The 26778-nt window shown below is 45.9% G+C and overlaps 1 protein-coding gene across 1 annotated transcript in view; it reads right to left on the reverse strand.

Moving 5' to 3' along the window:
• Positions 1-2104: 2104 nt before the first annotated feature.
• MINDY4 (MINDY lysine 48 deubiquitinase 4) overlaps positions 2105-26778 on the reverse strand; it is a 101808-nt gene continuing 77134 nt past the window's right edge. Inside the window, exons 16-18 of the mRNA XM_079946725.1 lie at positions 14362-14542; positions 10871-10943; positions 2105-2307 (exon numbers count right to left, since the gene is read on the reverse strand). Coding sequence (XP_079802851.1) covers positions 2259-2307; positions 10871-10943; positions 14362-14542 — 303 coding nt within the window. The 3' untranslated portion in view covers positions 2105-2258. The remainder of the gene's footprint in view (positions 2308-10870; positions 10944-14361; positions 14543-26778) is intronic.

Genomic DNA, 26778 nt, shown 5'->3' on the forward strand with positions numbered 1-26778 from the left:
GGGCAGATTGCAGCCAGGCAAAAACACTTAAGGTGCGGAGCAGGGCCGGTGAGGGGTGTCCCCTGTTTGGGGTGGGGTGGGGAATCCTAAGGGCCAGAGATAGAGAGAGCTAGCAGGCCACATTTGCCCCCAGGACCTGGGGTCCCCACTCCTGGGCTGGAGCAAAAATAGGAAATGAGGAGCCAGTAAGCATTTAGGCCACTCTGCACACTGATGAATACTATGTGAACCTTGCAAGCGCAGACACAGGAAGTACCCAAATAACTATCTAGGTCAGGCATCACCAACCTGAAGCCCTCCAGATGTTTTGTCCCACAACTCCCATGATCCCTAGCTAACAGGACCAGTGGTCAGGGATGATGGGAATTGTAGTTCCAAAACATCTGGAGGGCCGAAGGTTGGGGATACCTGATCTTGCTACTTCCTGGAGCTTCTGACTGACTGACAGAAGCTGTGCCTGAGACCTGGAGGTAAATGTTAGAGAGCCAATCAGGGATTGACAAAGGGGCACAAGCAATGGCATAGAAAGGGATGGCGAGAGAAGCTTGGGTGACTCTCTTGACGTGGAATCCTGTGGAATTTCTACGGGGGACTTGCTTTGTTGCATTGCTGGTTAACCACCGAGGTTGGGGCTGACAATCCAGCTACCTCCCCTAGTGGAATATAGTGTCCTTGGAAGAATAAGAAACCTTTATTTTCACCTATTTTTTATCTGCTTCTGCGAAGTCTGGGCAGGGGCGGAGACGATAAAGCTTTTGTTCAATTTTTGCAACTCAGTCGTCTTCGCTGCACCAGTTTGGTTTGACTGGTGGATATAAATCTGCAGGGATACTCGCAGTTCAGGTCCTGGCAGCTCCTTAAAAAGACCATAAAATCTGGTGTTTTGGCAAGCCAGCCATCATGATTCTAATATCTAGATTGTTTCAAAAGCACACTTAAATGCAGATCATGACGATGTATTGTGACCTAGCTTGCAGTGGGTGGCCTTTAATGCTTAAGAATTACAACCGGATAGTTCTCATTGTCCAACAATATTTTGCGGCTTAGATAAGGGGCCCCTTAGTGAAGGGATAGGCAAGGTCGTGCCCACAGGCACCAGTATACCCACCAGTACCTCCATAAAGGTCTCCATAAATATCGCCTCAAAAATTCGCAACACACAACTGTTTGCTCTTTGACCTCAGCTCCCGTGTGTGCTGGCTCAGTCTCCTCTATACTGGACATGTCCCCTTAAAACATGACATTTCACTGGGTGCCAGTGAATCTTCCTATTAATCTTCCCTATTGATGGGATGGCTGGCTGGCGGTGGGGTAGGCCCCCCGCCATTTTGTGACCGTTTCTCATTCAGCTCTCTAAGAAGTGGCAGCCATTACGCCACACCACCGCAGCAGCCATTTTGTGCTATGCCACATCCCAACCAACGGCTGCCATTTTGTGACGGGCACCCACGGCACTTTCTCGGCATTCCAAATGGGCCCACTGAGGCCTTTCTTGGTGGAATTAAGGGAGGACCAATGCTCCCAAGTCAAGAGCAGGCATAGTCAAACTCGGCCCTCCAGCTGTGTTGGGACTACAACTCCCATCATCCCTAGCTAACAGGACCAGTGGTCAGGGGTGATGGGAGTTGTAGTCCCAAAACATCTGGAGGGCCGAGTTTGCCTATGCCTGCTCTTGACTTGGGTCTCTCAGTAGCCAGGAGTCAAAGGACCAGCAAAAGGGGGAGGAAACAAGAGGGGAAATAATAATAAGCATTGGCAGTGATACCCTTTGGTCCAGAGTGTTTGGGGAGCCACTAAGTTAGCCTAATGCTTGATCACACTATTAGGAAGAACAGTTTCTTCTCTCGTTTTTGTGTGTGTGCTCCCCTGTTTCCTTCATTTAGAACGGAGACAGTGAAAAACAGCCAACTGTGGGCGCAGTCGGCGTTGTTTAGAAGCAGATACAATCGCAGGACGTGGATTGGATTCAGAAACGGAACTTGAGTAGATGTTGACAGATTTACTGCTCTCTCCCTGCAGCTTGTTTTGGCTGTCAAGGTTGGCTCTCCATTTTCACACGCGGCACGCAGCGCAGACCCAGATGCGCGTGTGCGCACGGCCGCTTGTTTACAACAATGGAAGGAGTGCGAGGTGCTCCAGGTAGAATCCTGAAACATCCTTCGGCCTCGTCGCGTGCGATGGAAGCATGCACGGCACCTTCCGGGGTTTCCTATGGCTGTGGGAACGGGCTGGTTTTCGGTCGCTGCGGGCTGCCGTGATCACAGGATGGGTTCTGTGCCGTTCCAGTCGACGACGGCGCCTTTCCACCTAAAGGCAAAGCAGAATTGTTTATTTGGATGGGTTTTAAGGTGGAATTACCACAAGACTGGCGAGGACCGGTTGAAGGAGAAATTAACAGCTGACCGTGAAAAACAACATGCAGGATCAGGCCCATCCAGTCCAATATCCTGTTCTCACACGGGACAACCAAATGCCTAGGAGATATGCAATGCAAGCAGGATCTGAGCACAAAAGCCCCTCCTGGGGCTTCCAGAAACTGGTATTCAGAAGTATGATTTGCCTCTGGCTCTCCTCCCTTTGAGGTTTTGAAGCAGAGATAATAATAATAATAATAATAATAATAATAATAATAATAATAATAATAATAATTTTATTTATACCCTGCCCTCCCCAGCCAAGACCGGGCTCAGGGTGGCTAACACCAGGTATAAAAAGAATTGATTAAAAACAAGATTAAAGTACAACATTAAAATGCAGCCTCATCTCAGTAGAAACTCAAATCAAAAACTTTTTGGGGATGAAAACGTCAAGTCTTCACCAAGGCCAACTATCCAGACTGCTCCTACGTGGGCCAGAAAAAAGCCAGGGAAGTCCCCAAATAGTAGTTCCATCACAGAAGGAGAAAGGAAACAGGAAAGAGGGGGAAGGGATCAAGTTGATTCCAAGCCAAAGACCAGGCGGAACAGGCCCCGCAGAAAGAAATCAGATCCCGCAGGGCCCTGGTCTCATGAGACAGAGCGTTCCACCAGGCCAGAGCCAGTGTTGAAAAGGCCCTGGCTCTGGTTGAGGCTTATTTGACTTCCTTAGGAACCAGGACCTCTAGGGTGTTGCTATTTATGGACCTTTATGGATGCTTTAGCTGAGATTCCAGAATTGCAGGGGGTTCGACTAAATGACTCTTGGGGTCTCTTCCTACTCTACAATTCCACGAATCTATGATGCCAGAGCATAGCCATCATGGTTGGCATCCGTCAAAAGCCCTCTCCTCCTCTGTGAACTCGGCCAGTCCTCTTTCAAAGCCATCTAAGTTCCTATCCATCACTGCCTCCTGTGGACATGAGTTCCACAGTTAACTAAGTGCTGCGTCCAGAAGTACTTTATTTTTGTCTGCCCCGAATGTCCAGCATTCAGCTTCCCTAGACGTCAGGGCTAGATTCGCCATTTTAAGCAAAACAAGAACGTGCTCAGGGCATCAAGGGAAGGGCGGCACCCCAGATATTTTCCCGTTGCTGGATTTACCATGGACTGTATCACAGAGTTGTAGGTCTGGAAGGGACACCAAGGGTCATCTAGTCCAACCCACCTGAAAATACAGGAATCTCAATGAAATTCAAAGACTATTTAGTTAAATATGTGAAGATAAGTTAATTGGAAAAATTTGCAAATACCAGATAGGCTTAGGATTTAAATATGTAATGTTAGAGAATACAGTGGTGCCTCGCAAGACGAAAAGAATCCGTTCCAAATATCTTCTTCCATTACGTATTTGATTTTTAATCTAAGATCTTAGATTCACTCGCTGATAGAATTATCTAAGATTATCTAAGATATTTGATACTTACCAAAAGGGTGGAAGGGAGTTCAGGGTTCGGTTTTTCTTCTTTATTTTTTTTTCTTTTTTAATATTTTTTTTGATGTAGCCAATTTATCTCTCTCTGCATAGTTGGGGGAAGGGAAATGTTGGCTTGTGTATTTGTACTGTTCTGACTCTTTTTGTATTTTTTTCTGTATTTTTTCTTTTTTGTATATGCTTGTTTTATGCATAACTTCAATAAAAATGTATCGGGAAAAGAAAAGAAAAGAAAAGAATCCGTTCCGTGAGTCTCTTCGTCTTGCGGTTTTTTTGTCTTGCGAAGCAAGCCCATTAGCGGCTTAGCGGATTAGCGCTATTAGCGGCTTAGGGGCTTAGCGGATCAGCTGATAAGTGGGTTAGCGGCTTACTGGATCAGCTGATAAGCGGCTTAGCGGATCAGCTGTTAAGCGGCTTAGCGGCTTAGCGGATCAGCTGATAAGTGGCTTAGCGGCTTAGTGGATCAGCTGATAAGCGGCTTAGCGGATCAGCTGTTAAGCGGATTAGCGGCTTAGAGGATCAGCTGATAAGCGGCTTAGCGGCTTAGAAAAAGGGGGGGAAAGGAAAAAAACCCACAGGAACTTGCAAGACATTTTCATCTTGCGAAGCAAGCCCATTGGAAATTCGTTTTGCGAAGCACCTCCAAAACGGAAAACCCTTTCGTCTAGCAGGTTTTCCATCTTACGAGGCATTCGTCTTGCGGGGCACCACTGTATCATGTTTAAAGTTAAAATGAAAAGAAAGAAAGATGTTAAGTGATTAAGTTAATTTTTTGAGAAAATTGGATTTGGAAAACTGTTACAATGATATACACTGAAATTCAGTCAGGGGGATTTGAGGAAGTCACTTAATAATGTTACAAAGATTAGATTAAATACAATTAAGATGTATGTTTGTTTGTTTGTTTGTTTAAAATTTTTGGAAAATCAATAAAAAAAATGGAAAGAAAAAGAAAATACAGGAATCTCAGCTGAACAAAAATAATGGCGCAGCTGAACAAAAATAAACCTTATTTTATACAAATACAGCAAAATGAGCATTATTTCCCCTCTTACTGTAGGTTTCGTTTCATTTTGAAAAATCTAATTTTATTTTAAGATTTATTGTTTATATTTCGAATCAGATATATACAGGGCATCAAAATCTTTTAAGCACTTGGGACCTCTAAAGGACTTAATCTGGCCTTGCTAGATGTCTACGAGTTCTAGTTTCATGAGAGAGGGAGGGGAAAAAAAACTTCTATTCGCTTTTTCCATGCTCTGCTACCATCCTGTCGCCTCTCACTCGCCTTACAAAACGGAACTGTTGTTCCTGAGTTGAGAGTCAAGATTCTGCGACTGAATGAGGCGGGCAAACCCTCTCAGGAGGAGAGCCTCGGCCCAACGAGGTCACATGAACCGCCATTACAATGGGAGCTCATCAGCAAACGCTTCCTGCTGGTGGCCTTCACAAAAGTGCCCCGAGGCTTGAATCAGCCTGGACCGATTGTTCTCTTAAGGACTCTTTTGACAGTCGTGTTTATTTATGGCTATGACTTCAAAGGAGCTCCGGCGAGGAGCCAGAATCGTTGAAATACACTTGGGAGTTCAATGGAGAGTCAATTCTCGCTTCTAAAAGCTTTTGTAACAGCGCAGGTTTGCCGCCTTAATTGACTCGTGAGTCAGTCCGGGAATGCCAACTGCACATCTTGTTTAACTTCTTTTATGTCCTCCAAACACGTATCTGTTTTTTAAAAGACACAGAGGCCTCTCCGGGTCTCTCTTCTTCCCACTGTAACTCTGCAGAAAGATGTTGTAGAAACGTGGGTCTCCCACTGTTTTTGGACTACAATTCCTATCATCCACAGCTGCTGGTCCTGCTAGCTAGGGATGATGGGAGTTGTAGTCCAAAAACAGCTGATGACTCAAGTTTGGGAAACCCTGTTGCAGATCATGCAGCTTTTCTGTCGCATGTTTGCTTGGTTTTTTGCTTCTGCGCACATTGTTTTGAATGTGCAAATAAATGGGATGCAGGAATCGTCTGACTTCTTTGATTTCCACTACGTATTTGTAGGGTCAGACGATTATCCTGAACCTATCTTCTGATAGACAAACTAGACAGCATCTTAAAAAGCAGAGACCATCACCTTGCCAACAAATAATAATAATAATAATAATAATAATAATAATAATAATAATAATAATTTATTATTTATACCCCGCCCATCTGGCTGGGCCTCCCCAGCCACTCTGGGCGGCTTCCATAGAAACCAAAAATACAGTAAAATATCACAGATTAAAAACTTCCCTGAACAGGGCTGCCTTAAGATGTCTTCTGAATGTCAGGTAGTTGTTTATCGCTTTGACATCTGCTGGAAGGGCGTTCCACAGGGCAGGCGCCACTACCAAGAAGGCCCTCTGCCTGGTTCCCTGTAGTTTGCTTCTCGCAATGAGGGAACCGCCAGAAGGCCTTCGGCGCTGGACCTCAGCATCCGGGCAGAATGATGGGGGTGGAGACGCTCCTTCAGGTATACTGGACCGAGGCTATTTAGCTCTTTAAGGGTCAGCACCAACACTTTGAATTGTGCTCGGAAACGTACTGGGAGCCAATGTAAGTCTTTCAAGACCGGTGTTATATGGTCTCGGTGGCTGCCCCCAGTCACCAGTCTAGCTGCCACATTCTGGATTAGTTGTAGTTTCCGAGTCACCTTCAAATGTCCGTATAGTTACAACTATGGTTTTCCCAGTAGTGATGTATGGAAGTGAGAGCTGGACCATAAAGAAGGTTTATCGCCTAAGAATTGATGCTTTTGAATTATGGTGCTGGAGGAGACTCTTGAGAGTCCCATGGACTGCAAGAAGAACAAACGTATCCATCCTTAAGGAAATCAGCCCTGAGTGCTCACTGGAAGGACAGATCCTGAAGCTGAGGCTCCAATACTTTGGTCACCTCATGAGAAGAGAAGACTCCCTGGAAAAGACCCCAATGTTGGGAAAGATGGAGGGCAGAAGGAGAAGGGGACGACAGAGGACGAGATGGTTGGACAGTGTTCTTGAAGCTGCGAACATGAGTTTGACCAAACTGTGGGAGGCATAGGGTCATGAAGAGTCGGACATGACTAAACGACTAAACAACAACAACAATCTTCTGATTTTGTCTGTACAGACCTTGACTAAAATGGAAAAGTGGTGGCACAGATTCACATCTCTAGCTATAAATATGCCGACTTGGCAACTTTGAACCTAAGGGGCCTTATGATGCGCTTGTGTGAGGAGCCAATCTCTTTCATTGTGGCATCTCTGAAACTCCCTGCCCCTTGACACCAGCCTTTGCTGTATTCTTTCTGAAGTCTTTTCTGCTTAGCCAAGCCTACTCAGACACGCATTGCATGCATTCTGATCTGCAATTTTAGCTTATATCAACTTCTCACTGCTGATTTTATTCATTCTGACTTTTAATAAGCTTGTTTTCAAAGTTGGCTTTTAACGACCCTCTCGGTGTATGCTTCCTAGCCTTTGCAAACCTCATTTATAGCTGGGCAGTTTGCAGATTCCGTTGAGTACGTAAAATGCATGTCTAGAGCCACCTTTTCCAACCTGATGGTCTCTGAGTGCACCTGGGCATCATCTCCCATCAGGGAAGGACTGTAGCTCAGGTCCCCAGGATCTCCAGAAACATTTGGGAGAGAACCCCATCCGAAGTCTGAGAGTGCTGATGGCAGACAATACTGAGCTAGATGGACCAAGAGATCTGCCTGGGTATATGGCAGATTCCTATGCACCCAGCCAGGATGTGATGATGATGTTGATATTTTCATCCCTCCAATTGTAAGAATCTCCTGACTTGATGTTTTGAGAAAGGAGGGGGCGGAAACTGCTCTTCTACTCTTCCGCTCCTGACTGCCTGCCTGGCTCTGTGTGTGGAGAGAGTCTTATCTATGTAGTGACTAGATAGCTGAGTGGGAGATGTAACTCTCAAGCAAGCTAGTACAGTGGTACCTCGGGTTAAGTACTTAATCCGTTCCAGAGGTCCATACTTAACCTGAAACTGTTCTTAACCTGAAGCACCACTTTAGCTAATGGGGCCTCCTGCTGCCGCTGCACCGCTGGAGCACATTTTCTGTTCTCATACTGAAGCAAAGTTCTTAACCCGAGGTACTATTTCTGGATTAGCAGAGTCTGTAACCTGAAGCGTATGTAACCCGAGGTACCACTGTAGTTCTTTAGTTTGTACAGTGGTACCTCAGGATGCGAACGGGATCCGTTCCGGCTCCCCGTTCACATCCTGAACAGAACGTAAGACAAGACAGTGCGTCTGTGCATGCACGGGTGGTGTTTCGCTGCTTCCATGCATGATGTCATTTTGACCGTGTGCACATGCATGAGCAGCGAAACCCGGAAGTAACGCGCTCCGTTACTTCCAGGTCGCCGCAGAGCACAACCCGAAAATACTTATCCTGAAGCGTATTTATCCCAAGGTATGACTGTAGTTGTTGTTGTTTAGTCATTTAGTGATGTCCGACTCTTCGTGACCCCATGGACCAGAGCACGCCAGGCACTCCTGTCTTCCACTGCCTCCCGCAGTTTGGTCAAACTCATGCTGGTAGCTTCGAGAACACTGTCCAACCATCTCGTCCTCTGTTGTCCCCTTCTCCTTGTGCCCTCCATCTTTCCCAACATCAGGGTCTTTTCCAGGGAGTCTTCTCTTCTCATGAGGTGGCCAAAGTATTGGAGCCTCAGCTTCACGATCTGTCCTTCCAGTGAGCACTCAGGGCCGATTTCCTTCACAATGGAGAGGTCTGATCTTCTTGCAGTCCATGGGACTCTCAAGAGTCTCCTCCATCACCAGAATTCAAAAGCATCAATTCTTCGGCGATCAGCCTTCTTTATGGTCCAGCTCTCACTTCCATACATCACTACTGGGAAAACCATAGCTTGAACTATACTGTAGTAGCTATTAGAGATAAAAGGAGTTATGCTTCACAGCTAGCTTCCACGTTATTTATACGAGTCTGGGGCTCACAATGCACAGTTCTGGGTCCAGTGCATTGGGACCTGCTCTCCAGAATTGGAAGGTCTCTGAAGGTGCTCCAGTCACCTAGCCCAGTCGGGGCAGAACCAGCTGTTGAGCCCAGTCGCTGACATTGGTTGAAAGGCGTACTGACAGATGGGGGGAGTTGTAGTCTGACAACCTCTGGAGGGTACCAGGCTGTGGGGAGGCTGACCCAGGATAGGTCTGTTGGTAGCGCTTGAGACTCTTAACCCCATGTTGAGCAAAAGAGCATTGCAGGGGGGTTGGACTAGAACCTTTGAATTCCAGAGATATGCATTCAAGCCAAGGGAATTCCAGGAGAGGCAGGCCTCAGGAGTTAACAAAATAAGACGGCTGCCTTAGAGATCACGGCGAGATCAAAGTTGCAGCCTACCCTTCGGCAGAGCTAACAGAAGTTATTTCCTTTTGCTGGAGACAGAAAACAACAGGAGGATCAGGGGTGTGATATGAGCCTCTCTCTCTCTCTCTCTCCCTCTCTTTTTTTATTCCTTGGGGCGATGGAATACATTACGGGCACATGACATTCCGGGGTGGGGGGGACTCGAGAAAGGCACATTCCTTTCGTCTCTCGGATAAGAACCAAGCTTCTCGCACAGGTGACGGGAGTTGCAATGCAGTCTGAGGCTGGAAGCAGCACGAGGAAGGGGTCTGGGTCATGTCTCCCAGATTTTTATTTCATACATGTCAGATGAGGATGACAGGAGATACACAGCAAAAGGATTTGCTCTTAGGGATTTGCAAGACATTTAAAAACATAGGGTATCCCAAATCCACTGAAATCAATGAGCCTAAATTAGTCAGGCCTACTAAATTAGTCAAAAGGGACGCGGGTTGCGCTGTGGGTTAAACCACAGAGCCTAGGGCTTGCTGATCGGAAGGTTGGTGGTTCGAATCCCCGCGATGGGGTGAGCTCCAGTTGCTCAGTACAGCTTCTGGGTCATGTGGCCAGCATGACTAAGCCGCTTCTGACTAAGCAGCGCATGGAAACGCCGTTTACCTTCCTGCCTGAGTGGTACCTATTTATCTACTTGCACTTTGTGATTTCAGACTGCTAGGTTGGCAGGAGCTGGGACTGAGCAATGGGAGCTCACCCCATCACGGGGATTTGAACCGCCAACCTTCTAATCGGCAAGCCCTAGGCCCTGTGGTTTAACCCACAGCGCCACCCGCGTCCCAATCCTCTATGGGAGGAGCAGGCAAAACATTCATTGTGCAAGGATTCCCCCATTGCCATCAGATCTGTGCTGGAGGAAAAACAATGCCTGTTGAATTTCTGGCTGTCATGCAACTGTTAAAAGCACAGGAGCCCTGCCAAGAGAAAAATAGTCTCTTGTAGAGGAGTGGAGAGAGTTGGTGTGTCATCTGCACATGAACTGTAAAGGCTGAATATTTGCGTAACATATCAGATAAGTTTTCGGATGTTCTGAAGAGGAACCCCAATTGGCTTCTGGTTGCATTATCTCTGGCCAAACAAGTTAGCCAGGTTTTTGAAGCATTTTAAAACCCCTTGAATCTGTTTGAACAGAGATTCCAGCAGGACAAAGATAAATACATAAACGAAAGTGTGTGTTTGCAGACGACAGTTATTTTATCTAACCTTCTGAAAATCCACCACCTGGAAATTATAAAAGTGTAAAGAAAAGAGAGTCTAAGGGAGGAAGAGGGCAATCAGGCAGGTGTATTATCAACAAAACAGGTTGCGATGTTTGAACAAAGGCTTTAATGGCAGCTGAAAAGGCTCCTCACGTTCTCTGAAAATTGCACATAGGCTGCAGATAACGCCTTTTGCTAAGCAGTGTGCAATTTAGCAGGCATTGTTGGGAGACGTAGAACGAAGAGCTGCCACCTGCATTTTCAGCCTGCAAGGCTTCCCAACTACCATCTGGCTACGAAGTCCTACCAAAGGGACTAATTGGCTGCAAGCACTGAAGACATGCAACTCGCTTGAAAAAATATGAACACGACAAAATAACTCTGGACTTCACCTACTTGGTCCGAATGCAGTGTTCCAGAGGAGGGATGAGGTCATTATCCTTTCCTTCAATGTAAGGCTGTGAGGTATCTACAGGGGGGAAATCAGGCACCCATTAACGTTGCATCTGAGAGCATCAAGCATATTTAACGGCTGCATGATTACTTGGTTATATTGTGTTTGGATACCTATTGCTTTCTTGTTTCTGTTTCCATTGTCATTTCTGTTGGAATAATGCACATTTTCCTGGTGATGCTATTGGGCCTCTTAAACCTGACTCAGCTTGGGGTTCCAGCATGTCTTTTTTTCTCCGGATATAATTTTTATTAAATTTTCTGTTTTACAATTTGGAATATTCACTTAAACAACATTAAAATGTCAATGACTTCCCTTCTTCTCTTTCCGTGGTTCATCTTGCATATCATAAATCCCTGCATATTTTACATAAACAAAACCATTCAGTATTCCATTATTACATACATCAAAACTTGTTTACACTGTTGAATTTATCTAATGCTGCCAACATTTTCAAGTGTACACAATTTCCCCCGTATAATAAATAAACATTTTTCAATTTCCTTTAAATGTATGTTCTTCTTGTTCTCTTATTCTATATGTTAGGTCTGCAAGTTGCACATATTCCATCAGCTTAAGTTGCCATTCTTCTTTAGTTGGGACCTCGCTCGTTTTCCATTTTGGGGCTAACAAAACACGGGTCGCAGTAGTGGCATACATAGGGGGGTAAAGGGGACCCCTGACCATTAGGTCCAGTCGTGACTGACTCTGGGGTTGCAGCGCTCATCTCACTTTATTGGCCAAGGGAGCCGGCGTACAGCTTCCGGGTCATGTGGCCAGCATGACTAAGCCGCTTCTGGTGAACCAGAGTAGCGCACAGAAATGCCGTTTACCTTCCCGCCAGAGCGGTACCTATTTATCTACTTGCAATTTGATGTGCTTTCAAACTGTTAGGTTGGCAGGAGCTGGGAACGAGCAACAGGAGCTCACCCCGTCACGGGGATTCAAACCACCGACCTTCTGATCGGCAAGTCCTAGGCTCTGTGGTTTAACCCACAGCGCCACCCACGTCCCTTTTAGTGGCACACATAAATAACCTTTTTTGACACCTGGGAATTCCCATCTGAATTATCCCCAACAAAAAGAACTCTGTGGGGTTTTTTTGAAAAGTACTTGGTTCCAGCATGTCTGAATCTGGCCATGTTGCTGTGTTCTAAAAGGAATTTCCCCTTTCCTGTCTTCGGGCTGGAGAAATCTGATCGTCCCTTTGACAGAGGAACTGGGTGTAGAAAAAGCAGGGGTGGGAGTCACCCCCCCTCCGCAGGACACAGGCCTTGGGGGCAACATTTTGGGGGTGCCTTTATTGAGTGTGACCAGAGGCAACAGCAAGCAGAGCAGCAACTGCGACCCCTGAAATGCAGGCATCTTTCGCCCAACATGGGACTTGAACCCATAACCCTATGATTCAGTGTCTCATGCTCTAACGACTGAGCTATCAAGGCAGAGGTTTCTATACATAAACATCTCTCCAACACCCAGGCAAGCAAGAGGCAGCTTCAGAATTCAAAGACTTATCCCAGCCAGGCAAAAACATTCTGTCTCTATAAAATCCTTCTCTCTTTTTCCAGGTGGAGCTTTAACTTCCTTGGTCAGTTTTCCTGAAAGTGCTGTAGCCCAACATTTTGGGGACATATGCAAATATTTTGGGGACATATGCAAATGTTTTAAATAACAACAACAACAACAACAATAATAAATTTTATTTATACCCCGCACTTCCCAGCCAAGACCGGGCTCAGGGTGGCTAACACCAGGTATAAAAACAATTGATTAAAATACAATTTAAAGATTCCTCATGCTACTTGTTGTGCAAAGGGTGGGTAGGTGGGATTTTTATCAGGATCATGGCTGAGGAGGGAAGGGTTAAGCATCCCCTCCCTGTGTCTTGCAGTACGGAAAAGTATTGCACCCTCCGGCCAGGCAGGGAACTGGGACTTTTTAAAATAAAAGCCAGACAAGTTCTGCCAGCCACGAAACTGAAGCGCCATCTATTTGGGCCCTGAATTTGGCCACTGAAACCACCTTCTGGCAATATGATAAAGGGAGAAAGAGGCAGGCAGGGCCCAGCCCTGGGGGGGGGGGTGGTCAAATGCTTTTGGAAACCAGAAGGGAGGTGGGGGAGAATTTCAGAGCTCAGCACTGAATTCCACTCCCCTGCTGCTTCGTTTTCCTGTCGGCTGAACGACAGCTCTCTGTTCATAACACCCACTGCCTCGCTCCCTTGCCGTTCCTCTATGAATAGCAGCCCACAGCTCTGGAGCTATTGGCAGCCGGGGTTGCCAGGATGGTTAGACGCGTGGGTGCATTTGGAATGAAAGCAAAGAGTTTTCCTCCGTGCAAACTGCGACGCGACAATACGCCGAAGAACAAGGAAAGGGCTGGAAAAGTTTGAGCCTTGCAGCCTATGGCAGCAGGCTGGGGGTAAAAATGCAAAAAAAGCCAGTGTTATGAAGGAGTCTAAAGTGCAACCTAATACAGTGGTACCTCGGGCTACAGACACTTCAGGTTACAGACTCCACTAACCCAGAAATAGTACCTCAGGTTAAAAATTTTGCTTCAGGATGAGAACAGAAATTGTGCTCCGGTGGCACAGTGGCAGTGGGAGGCCCCATTAGTTAAAGTGGTGCTTCAGGTTAAGAACAGTTTCAAGATAAGTACGGACCTCCAGAATGAATTAAGTACTTAACCCGAGGTACCACTGTACATGAACCTCAACTGCAGGAAGTTAACAGGAAGCAGCTTTTCTCAAGCTTCGGCCTTTGGACTACAATTCCCATCATCCATGACCACTGGGCTAAAATAGCTGGGGATGATGGGAGTTGTAGTCAACCACATGCAGGGACCCGAAGTTTAAGGAGTCTGGGATGGTAAATAAGGAGAGTTGACGGATGCCACCGTGAAACTGCATCTGTTTTGAATGGTGATCCAGAAATAGGATTTCGCAAATTTCAAGACAGTGAGACTAAGCAATGCAATATGGGAAGACTTTAAGCTAGGGGTTGCCAACTGTTTTCCCAATAGCCCCTGCTGCTGTGCTTGTAGCAGCAGGTTGGTGTGCAAGAATTAAGCAGGTGAGGCTCATTCAACAATTTAATCTGCTTTTCATGTGGACTGGGATGATGTAAGGCAGCGAGTCCTTCAAACCAGAACTGAAGACCAGGATCAAATCATGGTTTGAAAAGTTGTCTTAAACCATAGTTTGCTGGCTCAAATGTAAAAGCAAACTGTGGTTTGATCAAACTTATTCAGCTGGGCACGCCAAGAGGGAAGAGAAGGGGAGGAATGGAGCTCACAGGACTTGCCCTTGCCTTCCAAAACATGGTTTGGAAAATCAGGGATGAGACGTCTGAAGGCACCCTTAAGCCTCTTCATGAAATGCACGATTCAAAACCACACGCCCACCCCAGTTTCACTCTTTTGTTTGTCTCCCTACCGACGGTTAGACGGATCTCGTCTTGCTGATTGGCTAAGCCATCGTAGTAATAGAGGTCAAACCGCCTCTCGGTTTTCCAGTCCGTGAGCAGATCCTTCCGCAAGCAGAAGAGCACGCTGAAATGGCTTTCGCTGCACACAACCCAGATTGGGAACTTGGGGGTCTTCAGGTAACAGCCAACCTGAGCAACGGGGAAAGAAAAAAAGTACACATTTGGGACAAGGTTATATTTTCACAACTGGATAATGCCCAAAGGCTCTTTCGATCTTATTTTTGCAGTGGAAGACCATAAGCATTTTAAGTAGTGTGAGGAAAGTCCCTTCAAATGTTGTTTCTGTTTCCTAGCAAAAATCACAACCATAATAATTTATTTATATGCCGCTCATCTGACTGGGTTGCCCCAGCAAATTATTATTATGGCTTCCAGCAAATTATTTTGCTAGGTGAGAACGTTCCTCTTCAACGTGATACTTTACAGCCTTTTAAATGTGTCTGTGGGAAGGAGGGTGTCATTGTTTTGCTGTTTTGCTTTACTTATTTACTGGTTTTTATCCTGTATTTTATTCTGTGAAGTGCCCTGAGATCTTATGATGACGGGCAGTTTATAAATCTAATAAAATAATAATAATAATAAAACCACAGTAAAACACCACACATTAAAAACTCCCCTAAACAGGGCTGCCTTCAGGTGTCTTCTAAAAGTCAGAGAGTTGTTTATTTCCTTGACATCTAATGGGAGGGTGTTCCACAGGGCGGGCGCCACCACCGAGAAGGCCCTCTTCCTGGTTCCCTGTAGCTTCACTTCTCACAGTGATGGAACTGCCAGAAGGCCCTCGGAGCTGGACCTCAGTGTCCTGGCTGAACTATGAGGGTGGAGACACTCCTTCAGGTATACTGGGCTGAGGCCATTTAGGGCTTTAAAGGTCAGCACCAACACTTTGAATTGTGCTTGGAAATGTAGCAGCTTACCGTATTTTTCGCTCCATAGGACACACTTTTTCCCCTCCAAAAATGAAGGGGAAATGTGTGTGTGTCCTATGGTGCGAATGCAGGCTTTTGCTGAAGCCTGGAGAGCGAGAGGCATCGGTGCGCACCGACCCCTCTCGCTCTCCAGGCTTCAGGAAGCTATCCGCAAGCCTTGCAAGCCCGGCGGGAGTTCCTGAGGGCTCACAAGGCTTGCTGGCAGCAGCCTGCAGCCCCGGCGAGTATCTGCAAGCCTTGCGCGCCTGGCAGGAGCTCCCGCCGAGCACGCAAGGCTTGGGGCGGCAGCCTGTTGCCCGAAGCACAGGGAGCCCTCCGGAGGGCTCCCCGTGCTTCGGGCGAGTGTCTGCAAGCCTTGCGTGCCCGGCAGGAGCTCCCGCCAGGCGCACGAGGTTTGGGGTGGCAGCCTGCTGCCCGAAGCACGCGGAGCCCTCCGGAGGGCTCCCCGTGCTTCGGACGAGTGTGTGCAAGCCTTGCGCGCCCGGCGGGGCGCAGAGGGGTCTCCTTCTGTTCCTTCTCCAGGTTCGCTATAGGGCGATGCTCCTTCTCCTTCTCTGCGCAGCACCTCTCCTGTGAAGGAGGGGCGCTGGGGAGAGAGAGATAAGGTGCAGTGCTCCTTCAGCGACGCGTCTGTCCTGGCTTCTGCTTTAGCCCTGCGCAGCCTCTTTGGGCAGGGGGAGCCTTCATCCCGCTGCCTTGAAGAGGCTTGGCGCGGTTACCCCAGAAGCCAGAACAGCCACATGGTATCCCAGAAGCCAGATCCCTCTTGCTGTTCTGGCTTCTGGGGTTCAGAATAATTTTTTCTTGTTTTCCGCCTCCCAAAACTAGGTGCGCCCTATCGTCCGGTGCGTCCTATGGTGCGAAAAATACGGTAATTCCATACTGCTGACATTTGAAAGCCTAGGTGTTGTTGGCAAGGCCAGTTGGCAGCTCTTTGAGTGAGAAGGACCCGTGTTGTGAACAACATCAGAAGAGCCCTGTTGAATCTGGCCAAAGACCCATCTGATCCATCATTGTGTTCCCCCATCCTAAGCTCTTGTGATTCCTAGCAGCTCAACACCATCACCTGTCTGGCCCAAAGGAAAAGGTGGGTGAACATTTGATCATATGTGGTGGAATTGTAAGGTGGTAGAAAGATTTTGGGAAATGATATATCATGAGTTGAAAAAAATGTTTAAAATAACCTTTGTTAAAAAGCCTGAAGCCTTCCTTTTAGGAATTCTAGGTGCCGAAATCACAAAGGAGCAGAAAAGACTATTTATGTATGCAATCACGGCTGCATGGATGTTATTGGCCCAGAGATGGAAAGAAGATAAAGTCCCTACCAGAGAAGAATGAAAGATGAAATTAATGGACTATGCAGAAATTGCTAAAATGACCGGAAGAGTCAGAAATAAGAAAGACCAAAATTTTAACAAGGAATGGGATTTTTTTTTTAAAAAAACCCAACTTATATTAAGGACCACTGTAAACAGTTAAAAGTAGGATAGGAATATCACTTGTAGTTTAAGGTTAATTCTAAACATAATGGAAGAGGGTTTGGATTATCATAAAAGATGCAGGAGGAATTGATTAATAATAGGACCCACAAACTCCAGGAGATTCCTTGGAATCTTGTTTTTATGATTTATGTTTGATATATCTCTGCAAAATTTTAAGTTGAAAAACCAAATAAATAAATTTTAAGAAAAGAAAAGGTTGGTGAACATGCAGGTTATAACAGTGTAGGGAATAATAAAAATATTTCAAAAGAGGGGGAAGAAGAAGAAGAAGAAGAAGAAGTGGTGAGGGGTAGGAGCAGATTCAGAGGGGCTCTTGTCTGTGGGTCCCTTAATGGGTCACCATCAAATGCCTAATGATGAGGAGCTTTTACGCCAGTTCTGAATAGAACAACTGCTTTCCAAACCCTGTGCCACTATAAGGCCACCTGACCTGCTTTCTTTTCGATTGAACAATTAGATAACCCTATTTACACCCCCTCATTGGGGGGATAAACCGTTCTCCGCCTCATTACTTTGATAATGACTATTTTTAAAGCCATTGTTCCATACAATGGTTTGTTTGTTTGTTTGTTTCTTGGGTAAATTTTTGATTTGCGAACAGAGGCCCCCAGTTATAAGTACGCCGTCAGAATTAAACAAAGAGAGAGAGAGCAAAAGGTAAATTTCAAATGGGGGAAAGATAATATCGCAAGGATTTCCTTTCGAATGCATGCATATGGAAGCATTTTGAAAAGCAAACAAGCCGTTCAGCTCTTTCCCACTCCAGAAGAAACAAATTCTCAAGAATGCCGTTTGATGTGAAATGAGAAACACATTGAAACATTTCTCCGGAGCGAAACCGCAAATGCCGCTCAATTAAAAGATTTTCAAACTTTATAGTTTCAAGGAACCTTTTCCACATCTATTTGTTCTTTAAAAACAAATGACAAGAAACCCCTCCATGACCAACACAGAATGCCTGTAACTTGCATAGCAAGGACAGACAGAAAGCAAGGCTGGAGCTACTGGTAGATTTTTGGGTGGTTTGCAGAACATTGTCAAAAATCTCTGACTCTCCACAGTTTAACAAGAACAGCGAGGAAGAAGAAGAAGAAGAAGAAGAAGAAGAAGAAGAAGAAAAAGAAGAAGACTCCTCTATCTGCCACACCTCCACAAAGAACTCTGGACGCATTTGCCCAGAGTGTGACCGGCACCTCTCCCATGCCTGCAAATTTCATTCACTTTTGTAAAAATGGGGTGGAAAGTTATATCCAAATAATGAGTCCAGTTGGGAAAACACAGAGCAGTTCTGAAACAGATCAGGTTGCTTTCCAAAGCTACAGATATAGATGCATGTCACATCTTGTGGCTGGTGCCTATCCATAGCCTATATATTTTCAAAGTTAAACTGTGGATAACCAGCTTTCAAAATGCTATAGTTGTGCAGAGATGAATGAGGTATCAGATCAGAGCGCAGAACAAACCTCTCACTTCTTTTGATTGGTTCCAAGACATTCCCAGCAATCCACTATTGTGGGGAAAATGGTGGGTCCAATATGAACAGAATAACTGCATACCTCACTGCCCTTCTGACCAATGGAGCTCTTGCTTTATATCATAAGTCTGAGCAGTCGTTTTCTTTTTTTTTGGGGGGGGGAATGTCAACCTCTTTTACAAAGGGGCTTCTTCAAAGGCATAGCAATTGCCAGCTCCCCAGGAGGAGTTTGTGCCTGTTAGACTTCATTCCACGCTTCTGCAATGGTAAATCAATTCCTCTCAACAAGGTGACCCTGGTCACTTCCAGCACAAAAGTTCTTAACACCCAAAGGCATTTTGCTCCTTGGTCAGAGCTGAGGGGCAGAATTTTTCCTGCAGGGGTGATGGGAATGAAGCCCAGACTGCTTCTCTGCCTTCAATGCTTGCAACCCAAAGGGTGCTCATCAATGGTTCCTCTTCATCCTGGAGAAGAGTGACTAGTGGGGTGCCACAGGGTTCTGTCTTGGGCCCGGTCTTATTCAACATCTTTATCAACGACTTGGATGATGGACTCAAGGGCATCCTGATCAAATTTGCAGATGACACCAAACTGGGAGGGGTGGCTAACACCCCAGAGGACAGGATCACACTTCAAAACGACCTTGACAGATTAGAGAACTGGGCCAAAACAAGAAATGTAAAGTATTGCACTTGGGCAAAAAAAATGAGAGGCACAATTACAAGATGGGTGACACCTGGCTTAAGAGCAGTATATGTGAAAAGGATCTAGGAGTCTTGGTTGACCGCAAACTTGACATGAGCCAACAGTGTGACGCGGCAGCTAAAAAAGCCAATGCAATTCTGGGCTGCATCAATAGGAGTATAGCATCTAGATCAAGGGAAGTAATAGTGCCACTGTATTCTGCTCTGGTCAGACCTCACCTGGAGTACTGTGTCCAGTTCTGGGCACCACAGTTCAAGGAGGACACTGACAAACTGGAACGTGTCCAGAGGAGGGCAACCAAAATGGTCAAAGGCCTGGAAACGATGCCTTATGAGGAACGGTTAAGGGAGCTGGGCATGTTTAGCCTGGAGAAGAGGAGGTTAAGGGGTGATATGATAGACATGTTCAAATATATAAAAGGATGTCACATAGAGGAGGGAGAAAGGTTGTTTTCTGCTGCTCCAGAGAAGCGGACACGGAGTAATGGATCCAAACTACAAGAAAGAAGATTCCACCTAAACATTAGGAAGAACTTCCTGACAGTAAGAGCTGTTCGACAGTGGAATTTGCTGCCAAGGAGTGTGGTGCAGTCTCCTTCTTTGGAGGTATTTAAGCAGAGGCTGGACAACCATATGTCAGGAGTGCTCTGATGGTGTTTCCTGCTTGGCAGGGGGTTGGACTCGATGGCCCTTGTGGTCTCTTCCAACTCTATGATTCTATGATTCTAACATCCCAAAATGCAAATACATAGCTGTCAACTTTCAGATTTGAAAATAAGGGATCAGCAGCCTCACATGTCCCACAGACAGTCTACGGGATATCTAACAATCCGGGATAGCAGCGAGAAGCAGCGGGAAACGGCGCTGAAATAAGGGAATTTCCCACAAAAAAAAGAGGAGGTTGACAGCTGTGCAAATAGAGGGTGGGGAATCAGGCTATTGCCATGTTTTGCAAGATAAAAGGAAGGCACTACAGCAAACAAGGCACCCCAACAAATTTCCAAGGAGGTTACACTGGATAGTGCAGAGAAGGGAGCTAATAATAATAGCAATAATTCATTCTGTTTACGAATCACATCCTATGAAACATCTCAAAGCAATTTAGCATCAAAAACACACATAACATGATTTCATATATAAGAACCATTTCAAAACCAATACAGATTACAGGCTGGGTTAAAAAAACAACAGCATCACCTCTGTTTGAAAGGCCTGTTGAAAAAGGATAGGTTTTGATAGGTGCTGAAAAGACGAAATGCCTTCCTGAAGCAAGATGGGAGGGAGTTGCAAGTATTTGACATCAACACAGACCTTTTCCCTGCATCTGCAAAGCATTTCACACTGATTATCTCAGAATGCCTTAGGTACAAAAACAGAAGCAACCTGGATTTTTTCAGACCTTTTTCTTTGATGGTTCTTTTTTCCTTTTCTTTTATTCCACCTTCCTAGGTGGGATAAAAGAACGCCATCGTTCTTTATGACATCCCCACCCCTGTACACATGCTCCACAATGCCCTGGAAGGATGCTGGGTCCTGGGCGTTGTGGAGGATGCAAAATGGCGTCCAGACGAACACCACAGGAGTCGTCCATGTCGCTTGCAGGGACGGCACAAAACACAGTCAAACAAGGGCATGGAACCCTTTCAAGTTTGATGGCCTCCTTCCCTCCTGACTGATCTTCTGAGGGCCACATACAGGTGTTGGATGGAGCCAAAGGTCAAAGTGTGTGGTGCAGGATAGAAGGCCAGGCTCTCAGCTTCCACACCGGCTATGCAGCCTCTGCTGAAATGCCACTGGCGAAGGTAAAGGTAAAGGGACACCTGATCATTAGGTCCAGTCGTGGCCAACTCTGGAGTTGCGGCGCTCATCTCGCTTTATTGGCCAAGGGAGCCGGCGTACAGCTTCCAGGTCATGTGGCCAGCATGACTAAGCTGCTTCTGGCGAACCAGAGCAGTGCACGGAAACGCCGTTTACCTTCCATGCCGTAGTGGTACCTATTTATCTACTTTGACGTGCTTTCAAACTGCTAGGTGGGCAGGAGCAGGGACCGAGCAATGGGAGCTCACCCTGTCGCAGGGATTCGAACCGCCGACCTTCTGATCAGCAAGTCCTAGGCTCTGTGGTTTAACCCACAGTGCCACCCGCGAAGGACAACCTGTTAAATTCCAAGGCAACCTGTTTCACGGCTGAACAATTTCCAGTCCACTAGCTCTAGCCCTCTAGTGCAACAGAGAACGTGTCTTCTCCATCTTCTACCTTGACAGATACTGGAATACACCTGCCACACTGACCCTTAACCTTCCCACTTCCCAGGCTGAACATATCTAGATTTTTCAACTGGTCTTCACAGGAAATGGCTTCCAGAGCTTTCTCCATCATGGTTGTCCTCTTGTGGATGAAGCCCTAGTTTGTCAATGTCCATCCTAAACTGTGTTGCCCCAAATTGTACTCCAGATTTGGCCTGATCGGTGCAGATCAGCACAAAACTTTATTATCGAGTTCCCTTAGGTGAGTTCAGCAAAGCAGGGTCCCGAGTCAACTAAGCTAAGCACTTTGTTTCTTATTTATATTTTCAAAATACAAAAGTGGTTATTACAAATTCCACAGTGTCATGAACTATCAAGACAATGCAGTCAGATAATTTCCACCCTGGTCGATTACAAATTAGGGAAAAGGGTAACAATGCATTGTTCCTTTTTAAAGTACAGTTTGATTGGAAGTTACCATATTTTTCCGTCTGTAAGATGCCCCCATGTATAAGATGCCCCCTATTTTGGGGGGCTCAGATTTAAGAAAATGGGGGGAGATGGCCCCGTGTATAAGACGCCCCCTAATTTTTGACATTAATTTTTTGGGGGGAAACCTAGTCTAATACACGGAAAAATACAGTAGCTGTTAATGCATAGCCAAATGCTGGCCTTTTATCATACGACAAGGAAATCTATACGCAATCATTTTTCTCCCATTCCAAACATAACAATAACTCTCTTTTAAAAAAAGTCCATTCTACTTGAGCAAATGCCTTTTGTGTGACAATATATAAGCACCAGTCTTGATCTATCATTATCTCTTACACTGTGATTGTCACATTACTTTACCAGATAATCTTCTATACCAGGGTTTCCCAAACTTGCGATAATCGTGTATGACTTCCGGGAGTTTAGCCTTCGCCTTCTCAGGTGAAGATAATTTGGTTTTAAGAATAATATTTTTTCTATGATAAATTAAAATAAAAAATTATGCCACATACCCTTTGAAACCCTTTCATATACCTCAGCAGGGAGGAGTATCACACTTGGGGAGGAAAACTGTTCTATACAAAGCAACCTTCCCCCTTAATAATATGTTTAGGTGAAAGACAACCTGGCCACTCAAGATTTTATAATCCAGAGTTATTGGTCTGAATAGTCCAATCTACAAGAGATCCCCTCCAAACTTAGGTTTTAATATAATGGTTCTCTCAGGAGCTGTATCCCCCAATAAGCAGACATTCATACCCAATGTTACTTTTGATGACAAGGTGCTTTTATATTACTGATAATATTCACAGGAAAAACCAACTGGGCCTGAAGCCATATTTTAACTTACTGCCCAGACTTTTCTTATAGTTTCTTTTACATCTTTAACTCTGATAAGAGTTTCCAAGAAGCTAAATCGTCACCATCCAATCAATCAAAATGCATTTTCTTTTCTGTTGTTGAAACCACATTCTGATTGGATATATTCCACAAAATCTATCACCTGCCAACATCTCTCCCTTCTACCACTTCTTTCTGGCCATGACAATTCCATACAACTTGCTCACCCCCAAAACAAAATTACACCTTTACTGCCCGTCATTCGAACGTGTGGTAAACCAGTCTCCCAATAACAGATTCCCATCAATTCAAACTCCCATAGTCAATCCTTGCCGAGTTCATTAATTCAACAGCCTCGGCTCCGTTTACAGTCAATCAAAAGCTCCAGGTCAGTTTCTTGACATCAGATGTCCAACTCAGCTCTATAAATAATGTTTCCAGCACCACTCCTTGGCTTGAACAAGGGTTCCCAGCACAGTTTATTGAAAGATGTTCCCATCACAGTCCATTTATCAGATTCCCAACAAGGCTAAAATCAAGTACCATATTTTTTGCTCTATAGGACGCACTTTTAGGACTTCCGGGTTGGTGCCATCGCCGAATGGCGGACTCCCTCCGAGCTCCGGAGGGAGCCTGCTCGGCAGGGGCTGGGTCCTACCACGCCGGCGACGCAGGGACCCTTAAAAATCATGGGCGCTGAAACCCATGGACATGGTGACTCGGCTGGCACCTTTTGCGCCCCCCAACCCACGAAGGAGCCTTTTTAAAGGCTGTGGAGCGGGTGACAAGGGGGGGGTGGTGCTTTGAGTCCTCCGCTTCCCTTGCCGAGCGAAGCCGCATGCCATTCGACGGAGAGCGCTGACTTCTTCTATTGAAAATCTGGACTTAAAAGAATAACCCGTGAGTAATCGGAACCTGGACTAAAAAGGGGGATAAATTTTTTAAAAAAATTCGGAGCGAGCGGGGGAGGCGCAAAAAGGAAGTCAGCCCCCCCCCGTTGTAGAAGAGTTAAAGCAAAGGATTTGACAACTAAGATCGAGTGCAACCCTACTTTGACAAAGTTATTAATTTCGCGAGGAAAAATTATAAGACTGAGCTGGAGGAGAAAAGTGGAATTGAATTGAATTAAAAAGCAACCCCCCCCCCCCGGAACCCTGGGAGCGATTTGTGAGAGCGCCGGGAGAAGAGAAATAGAGGTTTTGACAGCTGTTAAAGAGCTGTCAAAGCGGAAGAATAAAATAGAGACTTTGTTACGAGGACTTTGCCGGTTACATTTGTTACAAATTGGATACAAATTGTTTTAAACAAAGAATAACATGTTATTTTGACTGGTGGACGTGATCTGGAAGGGAATTCAGTTATTGCAAACCACCTAGAGGAGCTGAGGGATATTACAAGTATTGTTGGCGTGGAATTTGACCAGAACTTTCCATCTCCTGGGAAACTGCAGAAATGGAACATTATTTTGTCTACAGAGGTCTACACACTAAAGGAGACAATAGATTTATCTATTGAAGAATGAAAGGGACTTGACGTAATGTTTTGTTCCTGAATAACAAGCCTCTGCAGAGGAATTAGAAGCTTTTGGAATTAGAACATTTGTGCAGGAGAGCAGGAAAAAAAAAATAAGAGGAGGAGTGAGATCAACAAGAACAACAAAAATAATAAGAACTGGACAAAGCTGGAAGTGGGAACATTTGGGACATCCAGATTTGACAGGCTTAAAGAAACAAAATTGGGGTTTTTACTCCTAGATATAAAAATCTGGATGGAAGAAATGGGCCTTTTTTGAGACAGACTCCTTCCAAGATTGGACATTCGAAATTAAAGATGACTGGTAAAGGACTATGGCTTAGAGAGATGTGGGAACTCCAGGAAGACATCAGACGTTGAGGAACATTGGGAACGCAACCGGGAAAGGGGGGAGGGAAATTTGGAATCCAAAGGGTGTAAAATTATTTTTTTATCTTTTTCTATGTTAATCTGTATTGCATATTAAAGGGGGGAACTCGCGGAAGGGAACAGGTCGATTTTAGGGGATGGGAAAATATTTTTAAAATTGGGTCAATGATAATAAGTTTAAATTTGGGATAAGAACTTGTTGAATTTATTTGTTCATTTGTAAGAATTGGAATACAAGAGGGGGAGGGGAGGGGAAGTCCTCGAAAGATGTTATTGGGAAAAAGATTTTAAAATTGGATGTTTTTTTTATTATTATTATTTTGTTGTAATTGGAAAACCTTAATAAATATCATTTTATATATATATATATATAGAGAGAGAGGACGCACTTTTCCCCCTCCAAAAATTAAGGGGAAATGTGTGTGCATCCTATGGAGCGAATGCAGGCTCCTTGGCTTCAGCGATAGCAACGCGAAGCCTCTGAAGTGCAGAGGAAGTGCTCCCTCCACACTCCGGAGGCTTCGCATTGCTTTCGCTGAAGCCTGGAGAGCGAGAGGCGTCGGTGCGCGCCGACCCCTCTCGCTCTCCAGGCTTCAGGGATAGCCGCCTGAAGCCTTTGGAGCGCAGCGCAAGTTCCCGCTGCATTCTGGAGGCTTCAGGTTCCTTTTGCTGAAGCCAGGAGAGTCTTGCCGTTTCCCTCCCCCTCACATAATACCAACACTCAAGAGACCTCCTATGAAGATTCGGAACAGACAAAAGCACACAACACATAAAGGATGGAACTCACTATCTCAAGATGTAATGATGGACTACAATTTGGTTGGCCTTAGAAGAGCAGTGGATAAATTCATAAAGATGGATTCATAGAGTATAATGGCTACTTGCCATGACAACTAAGTTCTACTTCTGCTGCTGGAGGCACTGGGAACTGCGAATCTGCTGGGAATCATGGATGGGGAGAGGCCTTTAAGCTCAAGTCCTGTGTCCTGTGTGTGCGGGCTTCCCAGGGGCATCTGGTAAAAGGTAAAGGTAAAGGGACCCCTGACCATTAGGTCCAGTCGTGACCGACTCGGGGGATGCGGTGCTCATCTCACTTTATTGGCCAAGGGAGCTGGTGTACAGCTTCCGGGTCACGTGTCCAGCATGACTAAGCCGCTTCTGGTGAACCACAGCAGCGCACGGAAACACCGTTTACCTTCCTGCCAGAGCAGTACCTATTTATCTACTTGCACTTTGATGTGCTTTCGAACTGCTAGGTTGGCAGGAGCTGGGACCGAGCAACGGGAGCTCACCCCATCACTGGGATTCGAACTGCCAACCTTCTGATCGGCAAGTCCTAGGCTCTGTGGTTTAACCCACAGCGCCACCCGCATCCCTTCATCTGGTTAGCCACTGTAAAAACAGGATGCTGGGCTAGTTGGGCCATTACCATACTAATTTAAAGAGCGTAATCTGTCAAGGGTGCTTCCCCGCCAAAGGAATGCACACGACAGAAAGCTGACTCTTTATTGTCAAAAATAACACAGTCGCTTCTACAGCTCTAGAGACCTACACACACCAATCTAACAGCTAGGCAGTTATTCCCAGGTCTGTGTACTATGGAGCAGTTGCAGCAACAGAGGACCGAGGACCCCCCCTCCACCAATTTATGTACCTTCGCCCAATGGGGCTGCATGCACACAGAGACTACGCCTGTATAGAAGCTGCCTCTGCTCATCCCTCTTCAATCCGCTCCTGGTTCTGGGAGAGGGTAGTGCAGGAGAGAGTGGAGATGCACCTGGCCCTTGACCTGCCTGACCTGCCTCTTCCTCCAACCCATCCTGTGCTCCACCCTCCAGCTCTGAAGCATCCCCCCCAACATCCAGGTCTTGCCTCCTGGCTGGTACAGGTCCCCACAAATCACTGGGCCCCTCTCCCGAGTCAGACTCCAGCACCGCTTCCTTGCTGCACACCCACCAGTGTCTTGCCAGTCTCCGATATCATCCATCATTGGCATTAAATGAAATTACTTGTAGGGCTGCTAGACAGCACCTTAAAAAGCAGAGACATCACCTTGCCAACAAAGGTCCGTATAGTTAAAGCTATAGTTTTCCCAGTAGAGATGTATGGAAGTGAGAGCTGGACCATAAAGAAGGCTGATCGCCAAAGAATGGATGCTTTTGAATTCTGGTGATGGAGGAGACTCTTGAGAGCCCCATGGACTGCAAGAAGATCAAACATATCCATTCTGAAGGAAATCAGCCCTGAGTGCTCACTGGAAGGACAGATCCTGAAGC

Source organism: Podarcis cretensis, assembly GCF_951804945.1.
Source record: "Podarcis cretensis genome assembly, chromosome: 12".
NCBI lineage: Eukaryota > Metazoa > Chordata > Lepidosauria > Squamata > Lacertidae > Podarcis > Podarcis cretensis.